The sequence below is a fragment of the Saccopteryx leptura genome, chromosome 6 (assembly GCF_036850995.1).
Source record: "Saccopteryx leptura isolate mSacLep1 chromosome 6, mSacLep1_pri_phased_curated, whole genome shotgun sequence".
Lineage (NCBI taxonomy): Eukaryota > Metazoa > Chordata > Mammalia > Chiroptera > Emballonuridae > Saccopteryx > Saccopteryx leptura.
Genome location: NC_089508.1, coordinates 2761664 through 2784769, shown reverse-complemented (window position 1 = coordinate 2784769; position 23106 = coordinate 2761664). Strand labels below are relative to the sequence as shown.

The window sequence follows — 23106 nt, the reverse complement described above, 5'->3', positions numbered from 1 at the left end:
GTCAGGCAGTTAATCTGTTTTTTAACTTAACAAGCACAACTATCTGTTGAGTCAAGCTGTTTGGGCCTTTCAAAAAAATTGATTTCGCCTTGGTCTGGTGGCTCAGTGGATGAAGCATCATCCCCATACACTGAGGTACTGGTTTTAGATCCTCGGTCAGGAGATGTAGGAGAAGCCATCAATGAGTGCACAACTAAGTGCAACAAGTTGATGCATGTCTCTCTCTCTCTCTCTCTCTCAACTCAATAGGGAAATAAATTTTAAAAAGCTAGCCTCTGAAGAATTAATGTTTTTTATTCAGTTGAAGTATTTGAGAAGCCCTGGTCAGGTAGCTTAGTTAGAGCTTCGTCACGGTATGCCAATGTCACGGGTTTGATCCCCAGTCAGGGCACATAGAAGAATCAACCAATGAATGAATAAATAAGTGGAACAACAGAGTAATGTGTTTGTTTGTTTTAAGTGAGAGGAGGAGTGATAGAGAGGCAGACTCCTGCATGCGTACTGGCAACCCCTGTCTGGGACCAATGTGCGAATCAACCGACCTATTGTCAGTGCGCTGGCCGATACTTGAACCAGTTGAGCCACTGGCTATGAGAGGGGAAGAGAAGCAGATAGTTGCTTCTCCTGTGTGACCTGCCTGGGGATCAAACCCAGGATGTCCATACCCTTGGCTGACTCTATCCACTGAGCCAAACTGCCAGGGCCAAATTAATGTTTTTCTCTCTCTCCCTCCCTTCTTAAGAAAAAAAAAATCAATAAGAAGGTTTTTTTTGGTTTGTTTTGTTTTGTTTTTCTGTATTTTTCTGAAGCCGGAAACGGGGAGAGACAGTCAGACAGACTCCGTCCAGCATGCGCCCAACCGGGATCCACCCGGCACGCCCACCAGGGGGCGACGCTCTGCCCCTCCGGGGGATCGTTCTGTTGCGACCAGAGCCACTCTAGCGCCTGGGGCAGAGGCCGAGGAGCCATCCCCAGCGCCCGGGCCATCTTTACTCCAGTGGTGCCTCGGTTGCGGGAGGGAAAGAGAGAGACAGAGAGGAAGGAGAGGGGGAGGGGTGGAGAAGCAGATGGGCGCTTCTCCTGTGTGCCCTGGCCGGGAATCGAACCCGGGACTTCTACATGCCAGGCTGATGCTCTACCACTGAGCCAACCGGCCAGGGCCAATAAATAAGTTTTTATTTTATTTTTATTTATTTTATTTATTCATTTTTAGAGAGGAGAGAGACAGAGGAGAGAGAGACAGAGAGAGAGAAGGGGGGAGGAGCTGGAAGCATCAACTCCCATATGTGCCTTGACCAGGCAAGCCCAGGGTTTCAAACCGGCGACCTCAGCATTTCCAGGTCGATGCTTTATCCACTGCGCCACCACTGGTTGGGCAATAAGAAGTTTTTAAAGAAGTGTTTGGGAAGCCTTGTCTGGCTGGCTCAGTGGTAGAGCGTCAGCTCAGCCTGCAGAAGTCCTGGGTTCAATTCCCGGCCAGGGTACACAGGAGAAGCGCCCATCTGCTTCTCCAACCTTCCCCCTCTCCTTTCTCTCTGTCTCTTCCCCTCCCGCAGCCAAGGCTCCATTGGAGCAAAGTTGGCCCAGGCACTAGAATGGCTCCAGTTGCAATGAATGGATCAACGCCCCAGATGGGCAGAGCATTGCCCCCTATTGGGCTTGCTTGCTGGGTGGATCCTGGTTAGGTGCATGTGGGAGTCTGTCTCTCTACCTCCCCTCTTCTCACTTCAGGGAAAAAAAAAAGATGGGAAAAGATTTTATAGATTTCAATTTGAGGTTCATTTTCATTTCTTATGTAGATTAGGGGAAGGTAGAAATTTGTAGTGAGTAAAATATTAGTCATTTTGATTATTTATGTAGCAAATGATTATATATTGTAATTATAAGAGACATGTACATAGCTTAATATAAAATAGTGCCTGTTATTTTTACTATCAGAGAGAATTCTGGATATAGTCAAATTTTACCTGGAATTTGTTCCCAAGCTGGAGTAAGAGTCAGGGAATGCAGCCTCTTCTGATCACCACTGGGAGAACTAAAGCAGAAATTTACTTCTTTCATATCCATTTTAAACTTTCAAATTAAACTCAAGGAGAAAACACATCTCTTCTGTCAGAATCTCCCAGCTTTAATGTTCTTACACAAGAATTTCAAGTATGTGCTTGGAGTTTGTCTGCGAGTAATAATAAGGGGTATGTGCTAACTCTTATGCACCTACCTGTACAGTAATTGGGAGGGCTCTGGAGGAAAAGGGCTTTTTAGGGGGGGAGTTCAAATTTTTCTTCAAGCTAGAGGTCTTTAGCACTGCACTTTAGCCACCTGAGCTGTTCAGCCATGGTTAGTCTTGTGTATTTATTTAGTTATTTATTTGAGAGGGACAGACAGGAATGGAGAGAGGTGAGAAGCGTCTATTCATAGTTGCATTGCTTTAGTTGTTCACTGATTGCTTCTCACATGTGCCTTGACTGGGGGACTCCTGCCAAGCCAGTGACCCCTTGCTCAAGCCAGCAACCATCGGATCATGTGGATGATCCCGCACTCCAGCTGGTGAGCTTCTGCTCATCCCCTTGACCTCAGGGTGTTGAACCTGGGTCCTAAGGGTCCCAAGTCAGTGATCTGTTCACTGCACCACCACCTGATCAGGCTCTTGTATAATCTTTTTATTTATTTTTTAAATCTTCTATAATTTTACATTAATTTATCCTAGCCGAGATGCTATTCTGCCTACAGTCTTTAAGCCTACCCTGTGATATTGGCTTGAAGGTTAATAGGGAGTCGGGGACAGCTATCTTTCTGGGCTATCAGCAAATACCAGCTTTAGATGTAGTTCCAGGATTTCGCCAGTAGCGCTTCCTAACATGAGTTTTATTAAATTTATACACAAAACCAGCACATCTTTACAGAGTCTTTTATATATGTGGTCAAAGTATCATAATTTCCCCTTATCATTTTTAAGGGTTTTTTTAAAAAATAATTTTATTTATTTATTTATTTATTTATTTATTTTTTCCTGTATTTTTTTCTGAAGCCGGAAACGGGGAGAGACAGTCAGACACAATCCTGCATGCGCCCCACCGGGATCCACCGGGCACGCCCACCAGGGGGCAAAGCTCTGCCCACCAGGGGGCGATGCTCTACCCCTCCGGGGCATCTCTCTGTTGCGACCAGAGCCACTCTAGCGCCTGGGGCAGAGGCCGAGGAGCCATCCCCAGCGCCCAGGCCATCCTTGCTCCAGTGGAGCCTCGGCTGCGGGAGGGGAAAAGAGAGACAGAGAGGAAAGAGAAGGGGAGGGGTGGAGAAACAGATGGGCGCTTCTCCTGTGTGCCCTGGCGGGGAATCGAACCCGAGACTTCTGCACGCCAGGCCGATGCTCCACCACTGAGCCAACCGGCCAGGGCCTGTATAATCTTATGTAGACTAAATAATGCATTATTTCTGTGGGTTACATGGAATCTTGGTGCTCATAGTGGAAGCTTAAACAAAAGTTATTTTATTTGTATTTCTTGCTAATAGACAGTTGCTTTGGGTGGAGGTTAAATACTGTGGGGTTTGTATTATGGACATTTTACATGAAAATCTGTAATAGTAGAATTTAATATCAAGTTTGAATAAGTTAAACTCAAAGGTTTTTTTTTTATTTTTTTTTATTCATTTTTAGAGAGGGGGGGGGAGAGACAGAGACAGAGAGAGAGGAGAGAGAGACAGGGGGAAGGAGTTGGAAGCATCAACTCCCATATGTGCCTTGACCAGGCAAGCTCAGGGTTTCGAACCGGTGACCTCAGCATTTCCAGGTCGACGCTTTATCCACTGCGCCACCACAGGTCAGGCTAAACTCAAAGGTTTTTATTCCAGGATTTTATATAACCTTAATAAAAAAATTTTTTTTATTCATTGATTCTGTGTGGGGGATAAGAGGGGCAGAGAGAGAGAGAGAGAGAGAGAATGAATCAACTTGTTGTTGCACTTGGTGCATTCACTGGTTGATTCTTGTATGTGCCCTGACTGAGTATTGAATCCACAACCTTGGTGTTAACAGGACAATGCTCTACTCATGAACTGAGCTTTCTGCCCAGGGCTTATAACCCTATTCTTTGTGCAGTCAGTACCTTTATGAGTTCATTGACTACGATAGCAGATTCTAGAATGAGAATCCTGAAGAGGGGTACCCCTAGAACCATTTTCTAACTCAGCCTTCTGCTCTTAGACTTACTGTTCTTTTCCCAGAAGAATAATTTAAACTAGGGCAGGCAGCTTTTGTTAGTGAGGCAGTTGAGATGTTTTGATGACTTTGTTCACATATTGTCTCCATCCTTTTCCTTGTCCTTATTCCCTTGCCTAGCCCAGGCCTGCCTTGGTGTGCCTATCTGTAGGCATGCATTAGCTTTACTAGTGAAGTAAACTAAAGAAGTTTACATTTTCTTCTCTCAGAAGAAGTTTTCTGTCTAGATATTAAATATATTCAATGATGAAGAATCTTCCACATACCATGGTAATAATGTATTCTGATTTTTTTTCAATTTATTTATTTATTTATTGATGATAGAGAGGGACAGACTGACAGGAAGGGAAAGAGATGAGAAGCATCTTAAATGTTCATTGATTGCTTTCTCATATGTGACTTGACTGGGGGTGGGGTGGGGTGGGGGTGGAGGCTACAGCAGAGTGCTCAAGCCAGTGACCTTGGGCTTCAAGCCAACGACCTGACCCTCATGCTGACAACCTCGGGGTTTCGAACCTTGGTTCTTTGCATCCCAGTCTGACCCTCTATCCACTGTGCCACTGCCTGGTCAGGCCCCTCATTTCTATTAACTTATGTTCTTAGCATTTATTTCCTGCTTTCTGTATAATTGTTCAACTTATTGCCGTGGAACAAACCACTCCACAACTTAGTGTAAAACAGCAGCCATTTTATCATGCTCACAGATTGAGGCAGGGATATCTGTTCCATTATGTTTGGGACTTTAGTTTGGGGGCTCTTGAAAGGCTAGGAGGGATGCGAACAGCTGGCTGGAGGATCCACATCCTTGATGTTTCTTCACTCACATATCTGGCACCTTGGCTGATATGGTTAGAAGACTGGGTTTAGCTTGGACTCTTGGCCAGAATGTCTACATGGGCCTCTTCAGCATGGAGGTGTCAGTGTGCTTGGACTTCTTCCGAGGTATCTTGGTGTTTCAATAAAAAAGACAGAAGCTGCCTGCCATTTCAGAAAGCACATAATATCCCTTTTACCATCTTCTCTTGGTTAACACAGTCGCAGACACCCAAATTCAAGCAGAAAGGACATAGACCTTACCTGTTAATGGGAGGTGTGTCAAAGTCTTTGAGCCATGTTTTTAAACTACTGTAATAGTAATTCTTAGGGGTTTATAATCTTGACTGTATTTTATTTGTGACTTTGGACAAATTTTTTACTTTCTTTGTGTCCCAGTTTCATCATTTGTAAAATGGAATTGATAATAGTAATTACCATTACTATTAATTACTATAGGAAATGGTAATCACCTTTAACCAAGACTGTTACAAGCATAAGGCCTTCCATACTCTGGCTTCCCTTACCTCTTTGTCCTTGTCTCCTGCCTCTCCTCACTCACTACACTTATAGACTCATGCGTCTTTTTGCTGTTCTTTGAACACACCGGGGACAGTCCAACTTCAGAGCCTTGGCATGGGGTCTTCTCTTTGAACACTTTTCTTCCACATATCCACAGAAACCTCACCTCCTCCTCTTTTTAGACATCCGCTCAGTGAGGCTCACTGTGCCCACCCATGGCCCTCCCAATCTCCCTAATCCTGATCTAGTTTTTCTTTTTTCCAGTGCATTTATTGCCTTCAAATATATTATATAATTTACATATTATGTTTATTGTGTTTTGTCAATTTCCTCTGGTATACTGAAAGCTCTATGAAAGTTTTGTTTATTGATACTAGTGCAAATACTGGGCACATGCTTGTCATTTATTACAGGTGACAATACATAAATATTGGTTGCTTAGTGATTAAACATTTAGAACAGTTCCTGACACATAAAAGTAAAATACAAATGTTAGCTATCATTAATGTTGTTAATGCTCTCTCTTCTCTTCCTTGTGTCCTTAGCTTCCCCTCTGTAGTTCATTCCAATGAGATCACCTTCTTTCTCCTTTCTTAAAACCTCAGCCTTCTCAAAGGGAGGCTTAATGGAAAGAGTTTGGGCTTGGAAGAAAGAGAGAAAGATGGGAACCTAAGACTGGTTGAGGGAGAGATTCTGAAGACACTTCTGAGGTTGAGTGGATAAGATGTGAAGCACAAAAGAAAGAACAACAAACCTGACCAGGTGGTGGCGCAGTGGATAGAGTCGGGCTAGGACGTGGAGCACCCAGGTTCAAAACTCCAAGGTCTCCAGCTTGAGCGCAGGGTTGCTGGCTTGAGTGTGTTATCATAGACATGACCCCATGGTCACTGGCTTGAAGCCCAAGGTCACTGGCTTGAGCAAGGGTCACTCGCTTTGCTGTAGCCCCCTGGTCAAAGCCCATATGAAAGCAATCACTGAACAACTAAGGAGTTGCAAGAAGAATTGGTGCTTCTCATTGCCTAGCCCAGGCCTGCCTTGGTGTGCCTATCTGTAGGCATGCATTAGCTTTACTAGTGAAGTAAACTAAAGAAGTTTACATTTTCTTCTCTCAGAAGAAGTTTTCTGTCTAGATATTAAATATATTCAATGATGAAGAATCTTCCACATACCATGGTAATAATGTATTCTGATTTTTTTTCAATTTATTTATTTATTTATTGATGATAGAGAGGGACAGACTGACAGGAAGGGAAAGAGATGAGAAGCATCTTAAATGTTCATTGATTGCTTTCTCATATGTGACTTGACTGGGGGTGGGGTGGGGTGGGGGTGGAGGCTACAGCAGAGTGCTCAAGCCAGTGACCTTGGGCTTCAAGCCAAGGTCTCTCCCTTCTTGTCTGTTTGTCCTTATCTTTCCCTCTCTCTGACTCTATCTTGTCTGTTTGTCCTTATCTTTCCCTCTCTCTGACTCTATCTCTGTCAGAAAAAAAAAAAAAAAAAGGAACAACAAAACATAAAAGGAGAAAATGGGTTTGGAGTTCCAGACCTGCATTTGAAAGCAGCCCTCAAATACAAGGAACCGAACCGTGGGGAAGTTAATTCACTTGTCTGTGCCTCATTTTTGAAAAATTTTATTTTAAAAATTGAGATATAATTGACATATAATGTTGCATTACAGTTGACCCTTGACCAACACGGATTTGAACTGTGCAGGTCTACTTATTTCTTTCAATAAGTACTGTAAATACATTTTCTCTTTATGATTTTCTTTAGTTTACTTTATTGTGTGAGTACAGTATATGATACATATACATACAAAATATTTGTTAATCAACTGCTTACATTATTGGGAAGGCTTCCAGTAAATAGTATTAGTAGTTGTTTTTTGTTTTTTTGTTTTTTAATTTTATTTATTCATTTTGGAGAGAGAGAGAGACAGAGAGAGAAGGGAGGGAGGAGCAGAAAGCATCAACTCCCATATGTGCCTTGACCAGGGAAGCCCGGGGCTTTGAACCAGCAACCTCAGTGTTCCAGGTCGATGCTTTTACCCACTGCGCCACCACAGGTCAGGCTAGTAGTTGTTTTTGTTTTGTTTTTGGGAGAGAGGGAGAGCGAGAGAGAGAAGCATGGGTTTGTTGTTCCATTTATTTATGTACTCATTGACTGATTGTTGTATGTGCCCTGACTGGGGATCAAACCGGTGGCTATCAGGTTGATGCTCTAACCAACTGAGCTATCTGGCCAGAGCACAGTTTTTTTTCTTGTATGAGAATTTTAAGATCTTCTCTTGCAGCAACTTTCAAATGTACAATATAGTATTGTTAACTAGAGTCCTTGTACATCAGTGGTCCCCAACCCCCGGGCCGCAGACTGATACCGGTCCGTGGGCCATTTGGTACCAGTCCTCAGAGAAAGAATAAATAACTTACATTATTTCCATTTTATTTATATTTAAGTCTGAACGATGTTTTATTTATTTTTTAAATTTTTAAAATTTATTCATTGATTTTAGAGAGAGGAGAGAGAGGGGTGGGAGGGCAGTGGGAAGGAGAGAGAAGCATCAACTCGTAGTAGTTGCTTCCCATATGTGCCTTGACCGAGCAAGCCCAGGGCTTCGAACTGGCAACCTCAGCATCCCAGGTCGACGCTTTTATCCACTGTGCCACCACAGGTCAGGCCAATGTTTTATTTTGAAAAAATGACCAGATTCCCTCTGTTACATCCCTCTAAGTAAGACTCGCTCTTTTTTTTTTTTAATTTATTTTTTTACAGAGACAGAGAGAGAGTCAGAGTGAGGGATAGACAGGGACAGACAGGAACAGAGAGATGAGAAGCATCAATCATTAGTTTTTCTTTGCGCATTGCGACACCTTAGTTGTTCATTGATTGCTTTCTCATTTGTGCCTTGACCGTGGGCCTTCAGCAGACTGAATAACCCCTTGCTGGAACCAGCGACCTTGGATCCAAGCTGGCGAGCTTTTTGCTCAAGCCAGATGAGCCCACGCTCAAGCTGGATACCTCGAGGTCTCGAACCTGGTCTTCCACATCCCAGTCTGATGCTCTATCCACTGCGCCACCGCCTGGTCAGGCAGTCAGACTCACTCTTGATGCTTGTCTCAGTCACATGATACATTTATCCGTCCCACCCTAAAGGCCAGTCCGTGAAAATTATTTTCTGACATTAAACCGGTCCGTGGCCTAAAAAAAGGTTGTCATGTACTGCTGTACATGACATCTTTTTTATTTATTGAAAGGGAATAACACCATCTACTCAGGGATATTGTGATTAAAAATACCTATTAAGTGCCCAGTCTGTTTCACATGGTGGAGGTTCTATAAATGTTAATTTTCCTTTAACATAGCTTTTGTAGTATTAGTCTAAAAATGTGAATAATATAAATTGTTTGGTTTAATATACAAAGTTCTTGACCCATTTTTCTAGCTTTGTTTTTTGTTTGTTTTTGCAAGACAGGAAGAAAGGAAGGAGGAAGAGATGGAGGAAAAGAGGGAAGGAGGGAAGCATAATCTCGAAGTTGTTTCATTTTAATTGTTCATTGATTGCTTTTATACATGCCTTGATGGGGGTGGGGGTGGGTGGGGGGCTCTAGCAGAGCCAGTGACCCCTTGCTTAAGTCAGTTACCATGGGATCATTTTGATGTTCCTGAGCTGAAGCTGGATGAGCCTGCACTCATGCCAGTCACCTCAGAGTTTTGAACCTGGGACCTCTGTTCACGGTCAGCAATTTGTCCACTGCACCACCATAGGCTCTTTCCTTTTGAACTTACATCTTAACACTTTTTCTTTTCTTCAAGTATTGGCCATGACCTCCAACATTATGTTAAGAAGTTTCATCTTGTTTCTGTTGTAAATGATTCTAAAGTTTTCTTTGTTTAGTGTAATACTTGCTGAAGGCTTTATTTTGTTTGTTTTTGTGTGTGGGGGGAGAAACAGACAGACAGGTAGACAGGGACGGACAGGTAGAGAAATGAGGAGCATCAATTCTTTGTTGCGGCACCTTAGTTGTTCATTGATTGCTTTCTCATATGTGCAGTGATGGGGCGGGGGGGGGGGGGCACACTATAACTTAGCCAGTGACCCCTGGCTCAGATCAGCGACATGGGGTTGTGCCTATGATCCCATGCTCAGTCAAGCCAGCAACCCTGCACTCAAGCTGATGAACCCTTGCTTCAGCCAGATGAACCTGCGCTCAAGCTGACAATCTTGGAGTTTCGAACCTGGGTCTTCTGCGTCCCAGGCCAATGCTCTATCCACTGCACCACTGCCTGGTCAGGCTTTAAAAGTTTTATAAAAGAAAGTGTTCTTTATTGATTTTAGAGGGGAGGGCAGGAAGCTTCCTGTATATGCCTTGACCAGGCAGGCCCAGGTTTTGAATTGGCAACCACAGCATTCTAGGTTGATGCTTTTTCAACTGTTGCCACCACAGGTCAGGTTGAACAAATTTTTTTTTTCTTTTTTTTTTGTATTTTTCTGAAGCTAGAAACGGTGAGAGACAGTCAGACAGACTCCCGCATGCGCCCAACTGGGATCCACCCGGCACGCCCACCAGGGGCGACGCTCTGCCCGACCAGAGCCACTCTAGCGCCTGGGGCAGAGGCCAAGGAGCCATCCCCAGCGCCCGGGCCATCTTTGCTCCAATGGAGCCTTGGCTGCGGGAGGGGAAGAGAGAGACAGAGAGGAAGGAGGGGGGGGGGTGTAGAAGCAAATGGGCGCTTCTCCTATGTGCCCTGGCCGGGAATCGAACCCGGGTCCCCCGCACGCCAGGCCGACGCTCTACCGCTGAGCCAACCGGCCAGGGCCTGAACAAATTTTTTAAATGAACTAATACATAAAAAGTGGAGTCCATTTCCCATTCATTTACTTATTCTTACATTAGTATTGATATGACTATAACCCCTGTAGTAACAGTAGTGCTTTGGCTGAAAATAGCAAACCTAACCAAATAGGGGTTTGTTTTTCTCACAAAAGAAATCTAGGCAGCTTCTAGCTTTGATTCAGCAGTTTAATAATACTGGAGCTAGAGGTTTTAAATAATATTTTTATTTTTTCTTTCCCAGAACCTCCCAGTAGACATTCACTAGTAAGAGCTGGCCAGAACTAAGCCATATGCTACCTCTAGCTGCAGGGAAGTTTGGGAAAACAAGAATTTAATTAACTGGCCATGTTGCCTCCCCAAATATATCTTGCTTCTCTTGGAAATGAAGGAAGGAACGGATATTGAGCAGATAACAAGTGTTTGTTTTATTCACTAATACTGGCTACTTAAATGTTTTGCATTAATGAGAAATTTTAGTTTGAAAATGAAGGCTTTATGAATTTGTTAATCTCCTGTCTTTGGCTTGGTTCTGCATTATTTTCAGTAGCAGTACATAGTCTAGTTTTCATGGTGGATGAAATGGTATCAGCTCCATTCCATGGGTCAAGAAGGATCACGACTCTCCTTCATTTTTTTTTTTTTTTTTTTTTTTTTTCATTTCTGAAGCTGGAAACGGGGAGAGACAGTCAGACAGACTCCCGCATGCGCCCGACCGGGATCCACCCGGCACGCCCACCAGGGGCGATGCTCTGCCCACCAGGGGGCGATGCTCTGCCCATCCTGGGCGTCGCCATATTGCGACCAGAGCCACTCTAGCGCCTGAGGCAGAGGCCAAGGAGCCATCCCCAGCGCCCGGGCCATCTTTGCTCCAATGGAGCCTTGGCTGCGGGAGGGGAAGAGAGAGACAGAGAGGAAAGCGCGGCGGAGGGGTGGAGAAGCAAATGGGCGCTTCTCCTGTGTGCCCTGGCCGGGAATCGAACCCGGGTCCTCCGCACGCTAGGCCGACGCTCTACCGCTGAGCCAACCGGCCAGGGCTCTCCTTCATTTTTAAGAATTAAATTAGACCCTGGCTGGTTGGTTCAGTGGTAGAGCGTCCGCCTGTTGTATGGAAGTTCCAGGTTCGATTCCCAATCAGGGCACGTAGGACAAGCAACCATCTGCTTCTCTACCCCTTCCCCCCATCTCTCTCTTTCTCCCTCTCCCGCAGCCATGGCTTGAGTGGTTTAAGCAAAGTTGGCCCCAGCTGCTCAGGATGGCTCCATGGCCTCACCTCAGGCACTAAATATTTTGCTTGCCGAGCAACAGAGCAGTGGCCCTAGATGGGCTGAGTATTTCCCTGTAGAGGGCTTGCTGGGAGGATCCTGGTCGAGATGCATGCCAGAGTCTGTCTTTGCCTCCCACCTCTCAATTAAAAAAAAAAAAAGCCTTGGCTGGTTTGCTCAGTGGTAGAGTGTTGGCCTGGCGTGCAGGAGTCCTGGGTTCGATTTCTGGCCAGGGCACACAGGAGCGCCCATCTGCTTCTCTACCCCTCCCCCTCTCCTTCCTCTCTGTCTCTCTCTTCCCCTTCCTCAGCCAAGGCTCCATTGGAGCAAAGTTGGCCTGGGCGCTGAGGATGGCTCCGTGGCCTCTGCCTCAGGCGCTAGAATGGCTCTGGTCACAACAGAGCAATGCCCCAGATGGGCAGAGCATCGCCCCCTGGTGGGCATGCTGGTTGGATCCCAGTTGGGCGCATGCGGGAGTCTGTCTGACTGACTCCCCGTTTCCAACTTCAGAAAAATACCAAAAAAAAAAAAAAAAAAAAAAAGTAGAATTAGCTTGACCTGTAGTGGTGCAGTGGATAAAGTATTGACCTGGAAAACTGAGGTCACCTGTTCAAAACCCTGGGCTTGCCCCTGTCAAGGCATATACAAGAAGCAACTCCTGTGAGCTGATACTTCCTGCTCTTTCCCCCTTTCACTCGCTCTCTGTCTCTCTTTCTCTTTCTCCTCTCTCTAAAAATCAATAAATAAAATCTTTTAGAAAAAAAATTTAACAGTTAGCTTAGTGCTGCCACAAAATTTTATAAAATGACTACCAAAGAATTATGTAACATTTTTATGTCCTCGGGTTACTTATTGGCTTCTTCAGGAGAAAAAAAAATTCCATGCATAAAATAACTGACTAATGGTACAAGAATTAAAGATTATTTGTTAAAATGTTCACTATTGGCATTGAGTGCTATGATACAGGAATAGGAAACTTTTTCTTCTTTAGAGCCATTGGTGGGTACATGGAAAAAATTGAAGGCCAAGTAGAAGCAAATGGAAATTTAATTTGCTTCTGTTTTGATATAATTTTTAAAATTAAACACATTAGGTTTTTAAAGTTAAAGACTTTATTATGTGCTAAGTTTAATCCTATTAAAAGCTAATAAACACCAGGTATTTCTATATGAGTTTATAATCTAATGGGGAAATACAGGTTTCTTTTTTGCCTGTATTATGATTATTTACGTAAATATGTATTAGGTTAGGTAGGGTTATGATACGGTAATATATGTAACCAAACCTTAGTGGCTTAGCACAATTTAAAAAAACCCTGTTTATACAAAGTTTGCCTGAGGGCTCATTGGCTTTATGAAGACCGATCTTCTCCAGGCTGATTTGGTTCTGTGGCCCTTGTCTTTGGACAATGGCTCAGGGTTCAGGAGAGCAGCAAATGGGGCTGTAGTTAAGCACTGGCAATTAAATGGGGATGACATGTCACTTTGATTTGCATCTCATTGGCCAGATTCAGGCATATTGCTATGCCTAACCTCCTCGGAGGGGAATCAGTTCCTCCCTGAAGTCAGTGTCCTCCTCCTCCTCCAAGGAATTCAGAAGCACAAGCTAGTTTGGTGGATAATAGTATTGTCAACAAAGTACCATAATAGAGATACAGATAAAAGGAAAGTACTGTGTGAGCCCAAAGGAAAGAAAGAAAATCTAATAGGATGGAAACTTCATAAAGATGGTGACAAATGACCCAAACATAAGGGAATGAGTAGGGTTTTCTTAGGTTTGAAGAGAAGACTCTCAAACTGAGGGAACCAGGATTGCGCTGGAGAATAATGAGATGTAGAGGGCGAAGAGGAGTTAGATCAGAAAGGCCTTGGATTCATTTAACAGTCATCAGCAACGATGTATTTCATAGCTATTATGTGCCAGGCACTGTTCCAGGTTTTGGGAATAATTGGTAGTGAGCGAAACAGACAAATGTAGTTTAAGGAGTTAGTCTTTTATTATAAATAGATTGAAGAGTGAGCAAAAAAGTATGAATTGGATACTATGAATCTTAAGATTCTTCTAATATTTTACATGAAATAGAATACAGTTGATTCACAGAATTTAAAATCTTGTCTATTTAACTGTGCCTCACTCTGGAAAACATATAGAAAAAAAAGCTGAATTTGGCCGTGGCTGGTCAGCTCAGTGGATTGAGTGTTGGCCTGGTATGCAGACGTCCTGAGTTTAAATGTGTGGTCAGGGCACACATGAAAAGAGACCATCGCTTCTCTTCCTCTCTCCGATCCCTCTCTCTTTCCCTCTCGCAGGCAATGGCTTGATTGGTTCTGAGATTGATTGGAGTGTTGGACTCAGGTGCTGAGGATAGCTTGGTTGACTGGAGCATCAGCCCTAGATGGGAATTGCCAGGTCTATCCCAGTTGAGGTACATGCAAGAGTCTGTCTCACTATCTCCCCTCCTCTCACTTAAAAAAGCTGAGTTTATAAAATATGTACATTAGAAAATGTATGTTTAAAGTACAAGGGCTTTTTCTACTGAAATTTTGGATAATAGTAACATTTTGATGACCATATTTTTATATCCTAAATAATAAAACCACTTGACAGATACATCTTGGGGATAGGGACTTTATTTTATTCACTGGTATTTTGAACACCCAAAACAGGGCCTGGACTTGCTTCCTTGCTTATTTATATATATATTTATTTATTAGAGAGAGGGGGAGAGAGATGAGAAGCATCAATATGTAGTTGCAGCACTTAAGTTGTTCATTGATTGCGTCTTGATGGGGTGGGGCTGGGGGTAATGCTCCAGCCAGGTCTGTGACCCCCTTGCTCAAGCCAACAACCTTGGGCTTCAAGACAGTGATCTTAGGGCTTAATCCAGTGATAATAGGGTCATGGGGATGATCCCATGCTCAAGACAGCAACCCCATACTCAAGCTGGTAAGTGTGTGCTCAAGCCAGCAACCTCAGGATTTTGAACCTGGAACTTGGTGTCTGAGGTCAACGCTCTATCCACTGTGCCACCACTGGTCAGGCCTCCAAAATCTATTTATAGACATAATTTAGTTGATCAACTAAAATTGCATTCCAAAGTTCATCTTGTATACAACAGGGTATAATCAATTTTCTGTAAGGTCTAGTGTCGTAAATTGTTGCTTTAATCTTTTCTTTGATCTATGAGATCTCATTTATAAATAGTATATTTTTCCTAAATTCCATGGGCCCATTTCCCTAAATTCTAATTTGGAAATTAGAATCTTTTTTGTTATAAGAACAGTGTTACAAGTTGATTAGATTTGTAGTTCATAAAATCCTGTCTTATCTAAAATATACACATACAATGAAAACATAGACATAATTTGTAATGTAATATTTATGTGATAATTGAGTAAAGCAGAAGAAAACCTATCCCACAACCTGGTATGTCAGAGAAAAATACTTAGATGAATGTGAGAGAGTGGATGGAGATAATGTGTAAATTATGAAAAGGACATCTTTTGATGGCACAAATTCTTCAGATTTTACTTTAAAACACTTGTTTTTGTTTTTTCCTTGATATCGGTGTATTACAAAGTAGTTTCTGATGTTGTTTATCAGCTAGAATCAGGCTTGTTTTGACCTATAGGTAGAGAGATTACATTAGAAGGGACATTTTCCTGGAGAAAGAAGTTAGAAAAGAGAAAAGAGGGAAGGAGTTCAGAAGTGCCTGAGTGCTCTGAGAGTGAGAAGCCTTCCTTGAGCAGGAGTTAGCGGCCACAGAAGGTAGGTGTGGGTCCTGGGGGCCCCTGAGCATGTGTGGGGAAGGAGAAAGCATTAGGAACTGATGCTTGTACCTGCAGAATTGTGCTGGTGTTTGTAACTCTGAGTACTTTTACGTTTAACACAGAGGCTTTACCTCTAACTAAGGATTTATGATTTGCTTTACCTTTATGGAGCACATTGAGTACTTTATTCATCTATTTAACAGATATTATCAAGGGTTACGTGGTGTGGCTAAACACATTATTTTGAATTATTGTTAGCAGCATAGTGTAGAAAGAAATTGGGAATCTAGATTCTCTAAATTCTCACCAGTGATATGGCTGTGCGTAAATCACTGAAGTACTCTCATCCAGTGAAGGTGATATTAGCATTTCACAAGGTGTGGTGTAAGGTCATATGTCTGGAGCATATAACAGCACATAGAATAGTTACATTCCTAATGACCGTGGCGGTCTTGTTACTCCTATTTCATGTTACTACCACGCCAGGGATAGAAAACATCTCTCTGCAGGCACCCTTCTGAACTGCAACACTTGGTATTGGGTATTTTTCTTCACAGCATTCCCACTGTCCTATTAATTTATATCACGTGGGCAAATTTCTTTTAAGTGCTAGATGTGTGAGGATTAAAATTGCAGCAGTAGTGTTTTGTTTCTTCAGCTAGAGGCCCTTACAACTTAGCAGGTACTGTGTGTTCTCATGTCCTTATCTTTGTTTTCTGTTGTATTGTAGCACACGTCACATGGAGATGGGCGGCAAGAAGTGACGTCTCGCACGGGACGCTCTGGAGCTCGTTGTAGGAACTCTATAGCTTCCTGTGCAGATGAACAGCCTCATATCGGAAACTACAGACTGTTGAAAACAATCGGCAAAGGGAATTTTGCAAAAGTGAAATTGGCAAGACACATCCTTACAGGCAGAGAGGTAAATGAGAATTATGCATAATTTCTGTCACGACACTTGCTCTGTTCTACATAAGAGAAAGAGGAAGAGAATGTATAGATTTGGGTTCATTTCCAAGCTAATTAAACATTTTTTAAAGAACAAAAACATTATCTGGGAATTCCTTTGCTTTCCCATTTCTTTAAATGTTGTAAATATTATATTGATTGACTAAACTTTTGTCTTTAAAAACGGGTAGTCTTTTGGTTTTAATTAGTAGGATCTGCCACCATAGTAAAAATTAATTTAAACTTCATGCATAAGCTCATGGTACTTGCAAATCGGTAGTGCTGTTTCTTTCTTTTTTTTTTTTTTAATTATTTTCTTTAACCGTCTTTTTTTTTTTTTAATTTTAACTGCTTTTTAACCTTTTTAATTTATTTATTTTTAATTTATTCATTTTAGAGAGGAAAGGGAAAGACAGAGAGAGAGAGGAGAGACAGAGAGAGAGAAAGGGGGAGGAGCTGGAAGCATCAACTCCCATATGTGCCTTGACCAGGCAAGCCCAGGGTTTCGAACCAGCGACCTCAGCATTTCCAGGTCGACACTTTATCCACTGCGCCACCACAGGTCAGGCGCTGTTTCTTTTTTTATAGATTTATCCTCAAGAAGTTTCTCTATATCCTTGAACACTTTTCTCATAGCTTATGTTTGATGATTATTGTGGAGGAAAGCATGTGCTTTCCTGCCTTGTGTGATACAGGCTTTCTGCTCAACCACTACGTGTATTTATCAAAAATACTTCTATCCAAACTACTGAGATAACTTCATTGTCATGTTCTACCTGCACAGTATGCAACCCTTTTTGCTTCTTGCATTTAGATCTTTGTACCACGATTCCTCTGCCTGAAATATACTGCAGCATTTTGTGTCGGAATCACTTTTGGAAAGTAGATGACAAATTTCCCTTCCTCAAGCATGGGACTTGTATTAAAAATCCTGATATCTCCCACCAGACCAGGCAGTGGCGCAGTAGATAGAGTGTCAGCCTGGGATGCAGAGACTTAGGTTCGAAACCCTGAGGTCGCTGGCTTGAGTGCAGGCTCACTAGCTTGAGCACAAGGTCACCAGCTTGAGTGTGGGATCATAGACATGACTCCCTAGAAGTATTACTGTAATTATTTATCTGTCTTCCCCCACCAGTCCATAGGACATTAAGTACCTGTTTGGCACATATCAGGTACTTAATACTGTGTACTGGATGGAATGATCCTGTTTTTTTAAACAGAGAGAGAGAGGCAGGGATGGGGAGAGAGAGACAGATTTATTTTTTTACTTTATTTTTTTTTTAGTTTATTTTATACAGAGAGAGGGATAGATAGGGACAGACAGACAGGAACGGAGAGGGATGAGAAGCATCAATCATCAGTTTTTCATTGGGACTCCTTAGTTGTTCATTGATTACTTTCGCATATGTGCCTTGACAACGGGCCTTCAGCAGACCGAGTAACCCCTTGCTCAAGCCAGGGACCTTGGGTCCAAGCTGGCGAGCTCGGGGTCTTGAACCTGGGTCCTCCCGCTTCCCAGTCCGATGCTCTATCCACTGCGCCACCGTCTGGTCAGGCGAGACATAGATTTATTGTTCTACTTATTTATACATTCATTGATTGATTCTTGTATGTGCCCTGACAGGATTGAACCAGCAACCTTGGCTTACCGGGTTAATGCTCTAACCAATTAAGCTACCTGGCCAGAGCTGGAAATTTATTTTTTTTGAGAGAGAGAGAGAGAGACAGATAGGAAGGGAGAGAGATGAGAAGCATCAACTCATAGTTGCGGTACCTTAGTTCTTCATTGATTGCTTTCTCAACTGTGCCTTGACTGGGGTGGAGGGGCTCCAGCCTAGATACTGGCCTCTTACTCAAGCCTGTGACCTTTGGGCTCAAGCCAGCAACCATGGGGTCATGTCTGTGATGCTACGCTCAAGCTCGCAACCCTGTGCTCAAGCTGGATGAGCCCTCACTCAAGCTGGTGACTTTGGGGTTTCAAGCCTGGGTCCTTAGCACTCCAGATCACTGCTCTATCCACTGTACCACCACCCCGTCAGGCCAGAGCTGGAATACTTTTGAAGGAAGCTTTTTATTTTTTAATAAAAAAAATTTTTTTTTTTAGAGCAAGGAGAGAGACAGCAAAAAGGGAGTGAGGAGTGGGAAACATCAACTCACAGTAGTTGCTTCTCGTAGGTGCTTGACTGGGGCAGCCCGAGGTTTTGAACTGGTGACCTCAGCATTCCAGATTGAGGTTCTGTCCATACCACCACCACAGGCCAGGCTGATGGAAGCTTTTTAAAGAAATGTTTTTCTGGCCCTGGCTGGTTGCCTCAGTGGTAGAGTGTCGGCCTGGCATGTAGAAGTCCTGGGTTCGATTCCCAGCCAGGGCACACAGGAGAAGCGCCTACCTGCTTCTCTACCCTTCCCCCTCTCCTTTCTCCCTATCTCTTTCTCCCCCTCCCGCAGCCAAGGCTCCATTGGAGCAAAGTTGGCCCGGGTGCTGAGGACGGCTCCATGGCCTCCACCTCAGGCTCTAGAATGGCTCCAGTTACAACAGAGCAACACCCCAGATGGGCAGAGCATTGCTAGTGGGCTTGTGGGGTGGATCCCTGTCAGGGGCATGCAAGAGTCTGTCTCTCTGCCTTTCTGCTTCTCACTTGAGAAAAATACAAAGAAAAAAAAAGAAATGCTTTTCCTGTCCCAGATCTCCTGATAGATACATGTGCCAAGATGGTGTTACAAGTGTGTTGAGGGACTGCTCCTCCCCCTTCTCTCTCTCTCTTTCTTTCTCACTCCTCGCTCTCTAAAAATCAATAAATAAAATTTTTAAAAATCTTAAAAAAAAAAAAAAAAGACTCTACTTAGCCTGACTAGGCGGTGGCGCAGTGGATAGAGCATCAAACTGGGATGCAGAGGACCCAGGTTCGAGACCCCGAGGTTGCCAGCGTGAGCGCAGGCTCATCTGGTTTGACCAAGGCTCACCAGCTTGAGCCCAAGGCTCTCCCCATGCACATGGCTGCTGGAGGAGGACCCGGCCCGTTATTTCTGCCAGCAGGCGTCCTCTCTTTGCTGCAGTGCTCCATCGATGTTTTCATTTTCTGTGTGGGCTGGGATCTGAAGAAGGTTAGGAAGTACTGGTCTATGCTAAGTGGAGTCTTTTTTCTTTTCTTTTTTGGCAGAGACAGAGAGAGGGACAGACATTCAGGAAGGGAGAGAGATGAGAAACATCAGTTCTTCATTGTGGCTCCTTAGTTGTTGATTGATTGATTTCTCATATGTGGCTTGACTGGCGGGCTACAGCAGACCAAGTGACCCCTTGCTCGAGCCAGCGACCTTGGGCTCAAGCTGGTGAGCCTTGGTCGAACTAGATGAGCTCGCGCTCACGCTGGCGACCTCGGGGTCTCGAACCTGGGTCCTCTGCATCCCAGTTTGACACTCTATCCACTGCTCCACCGCCTGGTCAGGCTAAGTAGAGTCTTTTTTTTTTAAGATTTTTAAAAATTTTATTTATTGATTTTTAGAGAGCGAGGAGTGAGAGAGAAAGAGAGAGAGAGAAGGGGGAGGAGCAGGAAGCATCAACTCCCATATGTGCCTTGACCAGGCAAGCCCAAGGTTTCGAACTGGCAACCTCAGTGTTCCAGGTCGACACTTTATCCCACTGCGCCACCACAGGTCAGGCAAAGTAGAGTCTTTAAGTAAAGACTATAACTATAAAATTTGCCTCCTAAAATTTCATTTCAGTCTTAGTGACAAATCTCTAGGTAAGACTTCTTGTTGAGATGTCTAGACTGCTTTGGGAATGAGTCAACAGCATCATGAGGTAGAACTTTTCTTGACTTTGATCAAAGCTTTTTAAAATAAGACAACCGCTAGTTTAGTTTCCACCAATCCCACCCAGGTGGTCACTCAGTCAGTTTCCTTATGTGGGCTGAGAGCTGGTGGGTGAGAAGAGTAGGACAGATGGACCCTCTCCCCTTTTACTGATATGGTTGGAGTCTGGCCTACTGTGTTTATATCTAGTAGGTTATCTCTCAGAATTGCTTGAATCTGACTAGATAATGGCTAAATTTATTTTTTTCATGTGAGAGAAAGAGAGGGAAAGAGATAAGTGATAGAGATGAGAAGGATGAACTGATAGGTCACTTTAGTTGTTCATTGATTGCTTCTCATACATGCCTTGACACAGGGTCAGGGAAGGGGGGAGAGGCTCAAGCTGAGCAGTGACCCCTTGCTCAAGCCAGTAACCTTGGGCTCAAACCAGTGACCTTGGGCTCAAGCCAACAACCTTTGGGCTCAAGCCAGTGACCATGGCATTATTTTAATAATCTCACGCTCAAGTTGGCCACCCTCTGCTTAAGCTGGTGAGCCTCTGCCTAAGTTGGTAACCTTGGGGTTTCAAACCTGGGACCTAAGTGCCCCAAGTCAAAGCTTTATATACTGCACCACCACCAATCAGGCTTTTTATAGTTTAAAAAAAAAAAAAAAAGCCAAAAAACTGAACAAAATCATTTTAGCCCTGGCTGGTTGTCTCAGCGGTAGAGTGTTGGCCCAATGTGTGGAAGTCCTGGGTTTGATTCCCGGCCAGTGCACACAGGAGAAGCGCCCATCTGCTTCTCCATCTTTCCCCCTCTCCTTTCTGTCTCTATCTTCCCCTCTAGCAGCCAAGGCTCCATTGGAGCAAAGTCAGCCTGGGCACTGAGGATGGCACCATACCCTCTGACTCAGGTACTAGAATGGCTCTGATTGCAGTGGAGCAACGCCTCAGATGGGCAGAGCATCGCCCCCTAGTGGGCATGCTGGGTGGATCCTGGTCGAGTGCATGGGGAGTCTGTCTCTCGGCCTCTCTGCTTCTAACTTTGGAAAAATACCAAAAAAAAATACCCCCCCAAAAAAAAACTTTTACTTCCCCCCCCCATTGCTGGTATTACTAATAATCATATAAAATGTAAACATTTTAGAAATTAATTGTATAGAAAGTACAAGTTCCTTAAAGTTTCTCTCCTCAGAGAGGATCACTTTTTGCAGTTTGGTATAAATTCCCAGGTTTTTTTTGTTTGTTTGTCTGCTTGTTTTAGTAAGAGAGTTTATTTAGAACTTAACAGAGGTAGAAAAAACAGGCTCAGGAAACAGGTTACAGAGGCAAAAGAAGGGTCCTTGTAGCATGGGAGAAAGGCACCTGGGGGAGGGAGAAGAAGGTACAGGCATAGGCGTGCTCGTGGGAGGGAGGAAAGCCAAGTTCTCAGGTTTTTATCCTACACACATTTACTTGTTTATTTTAATAAAGAGAGATTCATGGGACATGGTGACTTTTCTTAGCAATATACTTGACCATGTCTAGATCTTAGTATTCATAGATCTAACACGTTCTGTTTAGGGAACATTGTCTTCTAGCTTGTGCTGGTACCATAGTTTATTCCTACCGTGGGCATTGGGTGGTTCTGATTTTTTGCTATTACAAATGTGCAGTGGACATTCTATAACATAATTCTCTAGCCTGACCAGGCAGTGGCGCAGTGGATAGAGCGTCGGACTGGGATGTGGAAGAACCCAGGTTCGAGACTCCGAGGTCGCCAGCTTGAGCGCGGGCTCATCTGGCTTGAACAAAAAGCTCACCAGCTTGGATCTAAGGTCGCTGGCTCGTGCAAGGGGGTTACTTGGTCTGCTGAAGGTCCGCGGTCAAGGCACATATGAGAAAGTAATCAATGAACAACTAAGGTGTCGCAATGAAAAACTGATGATTAATGCTTCTCATCTCTCTCCGTTTCTGTCTGTCTGTCCCTATCTATCCCTCTCTCTGACTCTCTCTCTGTCCCTGTAAAAAAAAATTAAAAAAAAAAAAATCTCTATGTTCTTGTTAAGAGTGGTTTTGGTCCCTGGCTGGTTGGCTCAGCAGTAGAGCATTGGCCACATCTGTAGAAGTCCTGGGTTTGATTCCCGGTCAGGGCACACAGGAGAAGCGACCATCTGCTTCTCCACCCTTCCCCTCCCTCTCCCCCTCTGTCTTTCTCTCTCTGTCTCTCTCTCTCCACCTCCTGCAGCCTTGGCTCATTCGAGCAAGTTAACCCTGGGCACTGAGGATGGCACTATGGCTTTGCTCCTCAGGCGCCAAAATGGCTCAGTTGCCAAGCAATGGAGCAACTACAGCACCAGAGGGGCAGAGCATCGCCTCATAGAGGGCTTGCGGGCGGATCCTGGTCTGGGTGCATGCAGGAGTCTGTCTCTCTGCCTCTCACATAATAATAAAATTTTTTTTTAAAAGAGTGGATTTGTAGGATAAATTCCTGGAAATGAAAATCCTGGGTCAAAGGAGATGAATGTTTAGCATTGTAATAGTTATTGCTAAATTGGTTTTTAGGAAATGTTGTATTACTTCATTAACATACTAAAACGAATAAGGGAGTCCATTTTTTTTACACCTCTCACACTGTAGATTATTTTCATCTATAACAGCAGTTCTCAACCTGTGGGTCGCGACCCCTGTGTTTTGGTCGTTCAACCTCGCGCTGGGCTGGCGACCCACAGGTTGAGAACCGCTGATCTATAAGAAGGTGGTGAGATCAATGGATTATATAGTGAATCTATATAAAAAAATGTAAATGTTCGTTTGTTCAAAATCTTAAATCTCTGAAAGTTCTTCACTGATTGCTTTGAAATTTTGACACAACATTGCATTTGAATACACGTGTTTTTATCCCAAAATGATATAGCCTTAGCTCTTGCGTTGTCCGGAATAGCTGTGACATTGCTATCAGGTG

The 23106-nt window shown here is 43.7% G+C and overlaps 1 protein-coding gene across 5 annotated transcripts in view; it reads left to right on the top strand.

Moving 5' to 3' along the window:
* Positions 1-23106, top strand: part of MARK3 (microtubule affinity regulating kinase 3) — a 109465-nt gene that overhangs the window by 3339 nt on the left and 83020 nt on the right. For 4 of the 5 annotated variants that reach the window (XM_066344059.1, XM_066344058.1, XM_066344057.1 and 1 more), the window contains exon 2: positions 16152-16343. In XM_066344059.1, the coding sequence (XP_066200156.1) occupies positions 16152-16343 (192 nt within the window). Of the gene's footprint in view, positions 1-16151; positions 16344-23106 lie in introns of those variants that run through there. The other variant, XM_066344061.1, reaches the window with a different exon arrangement.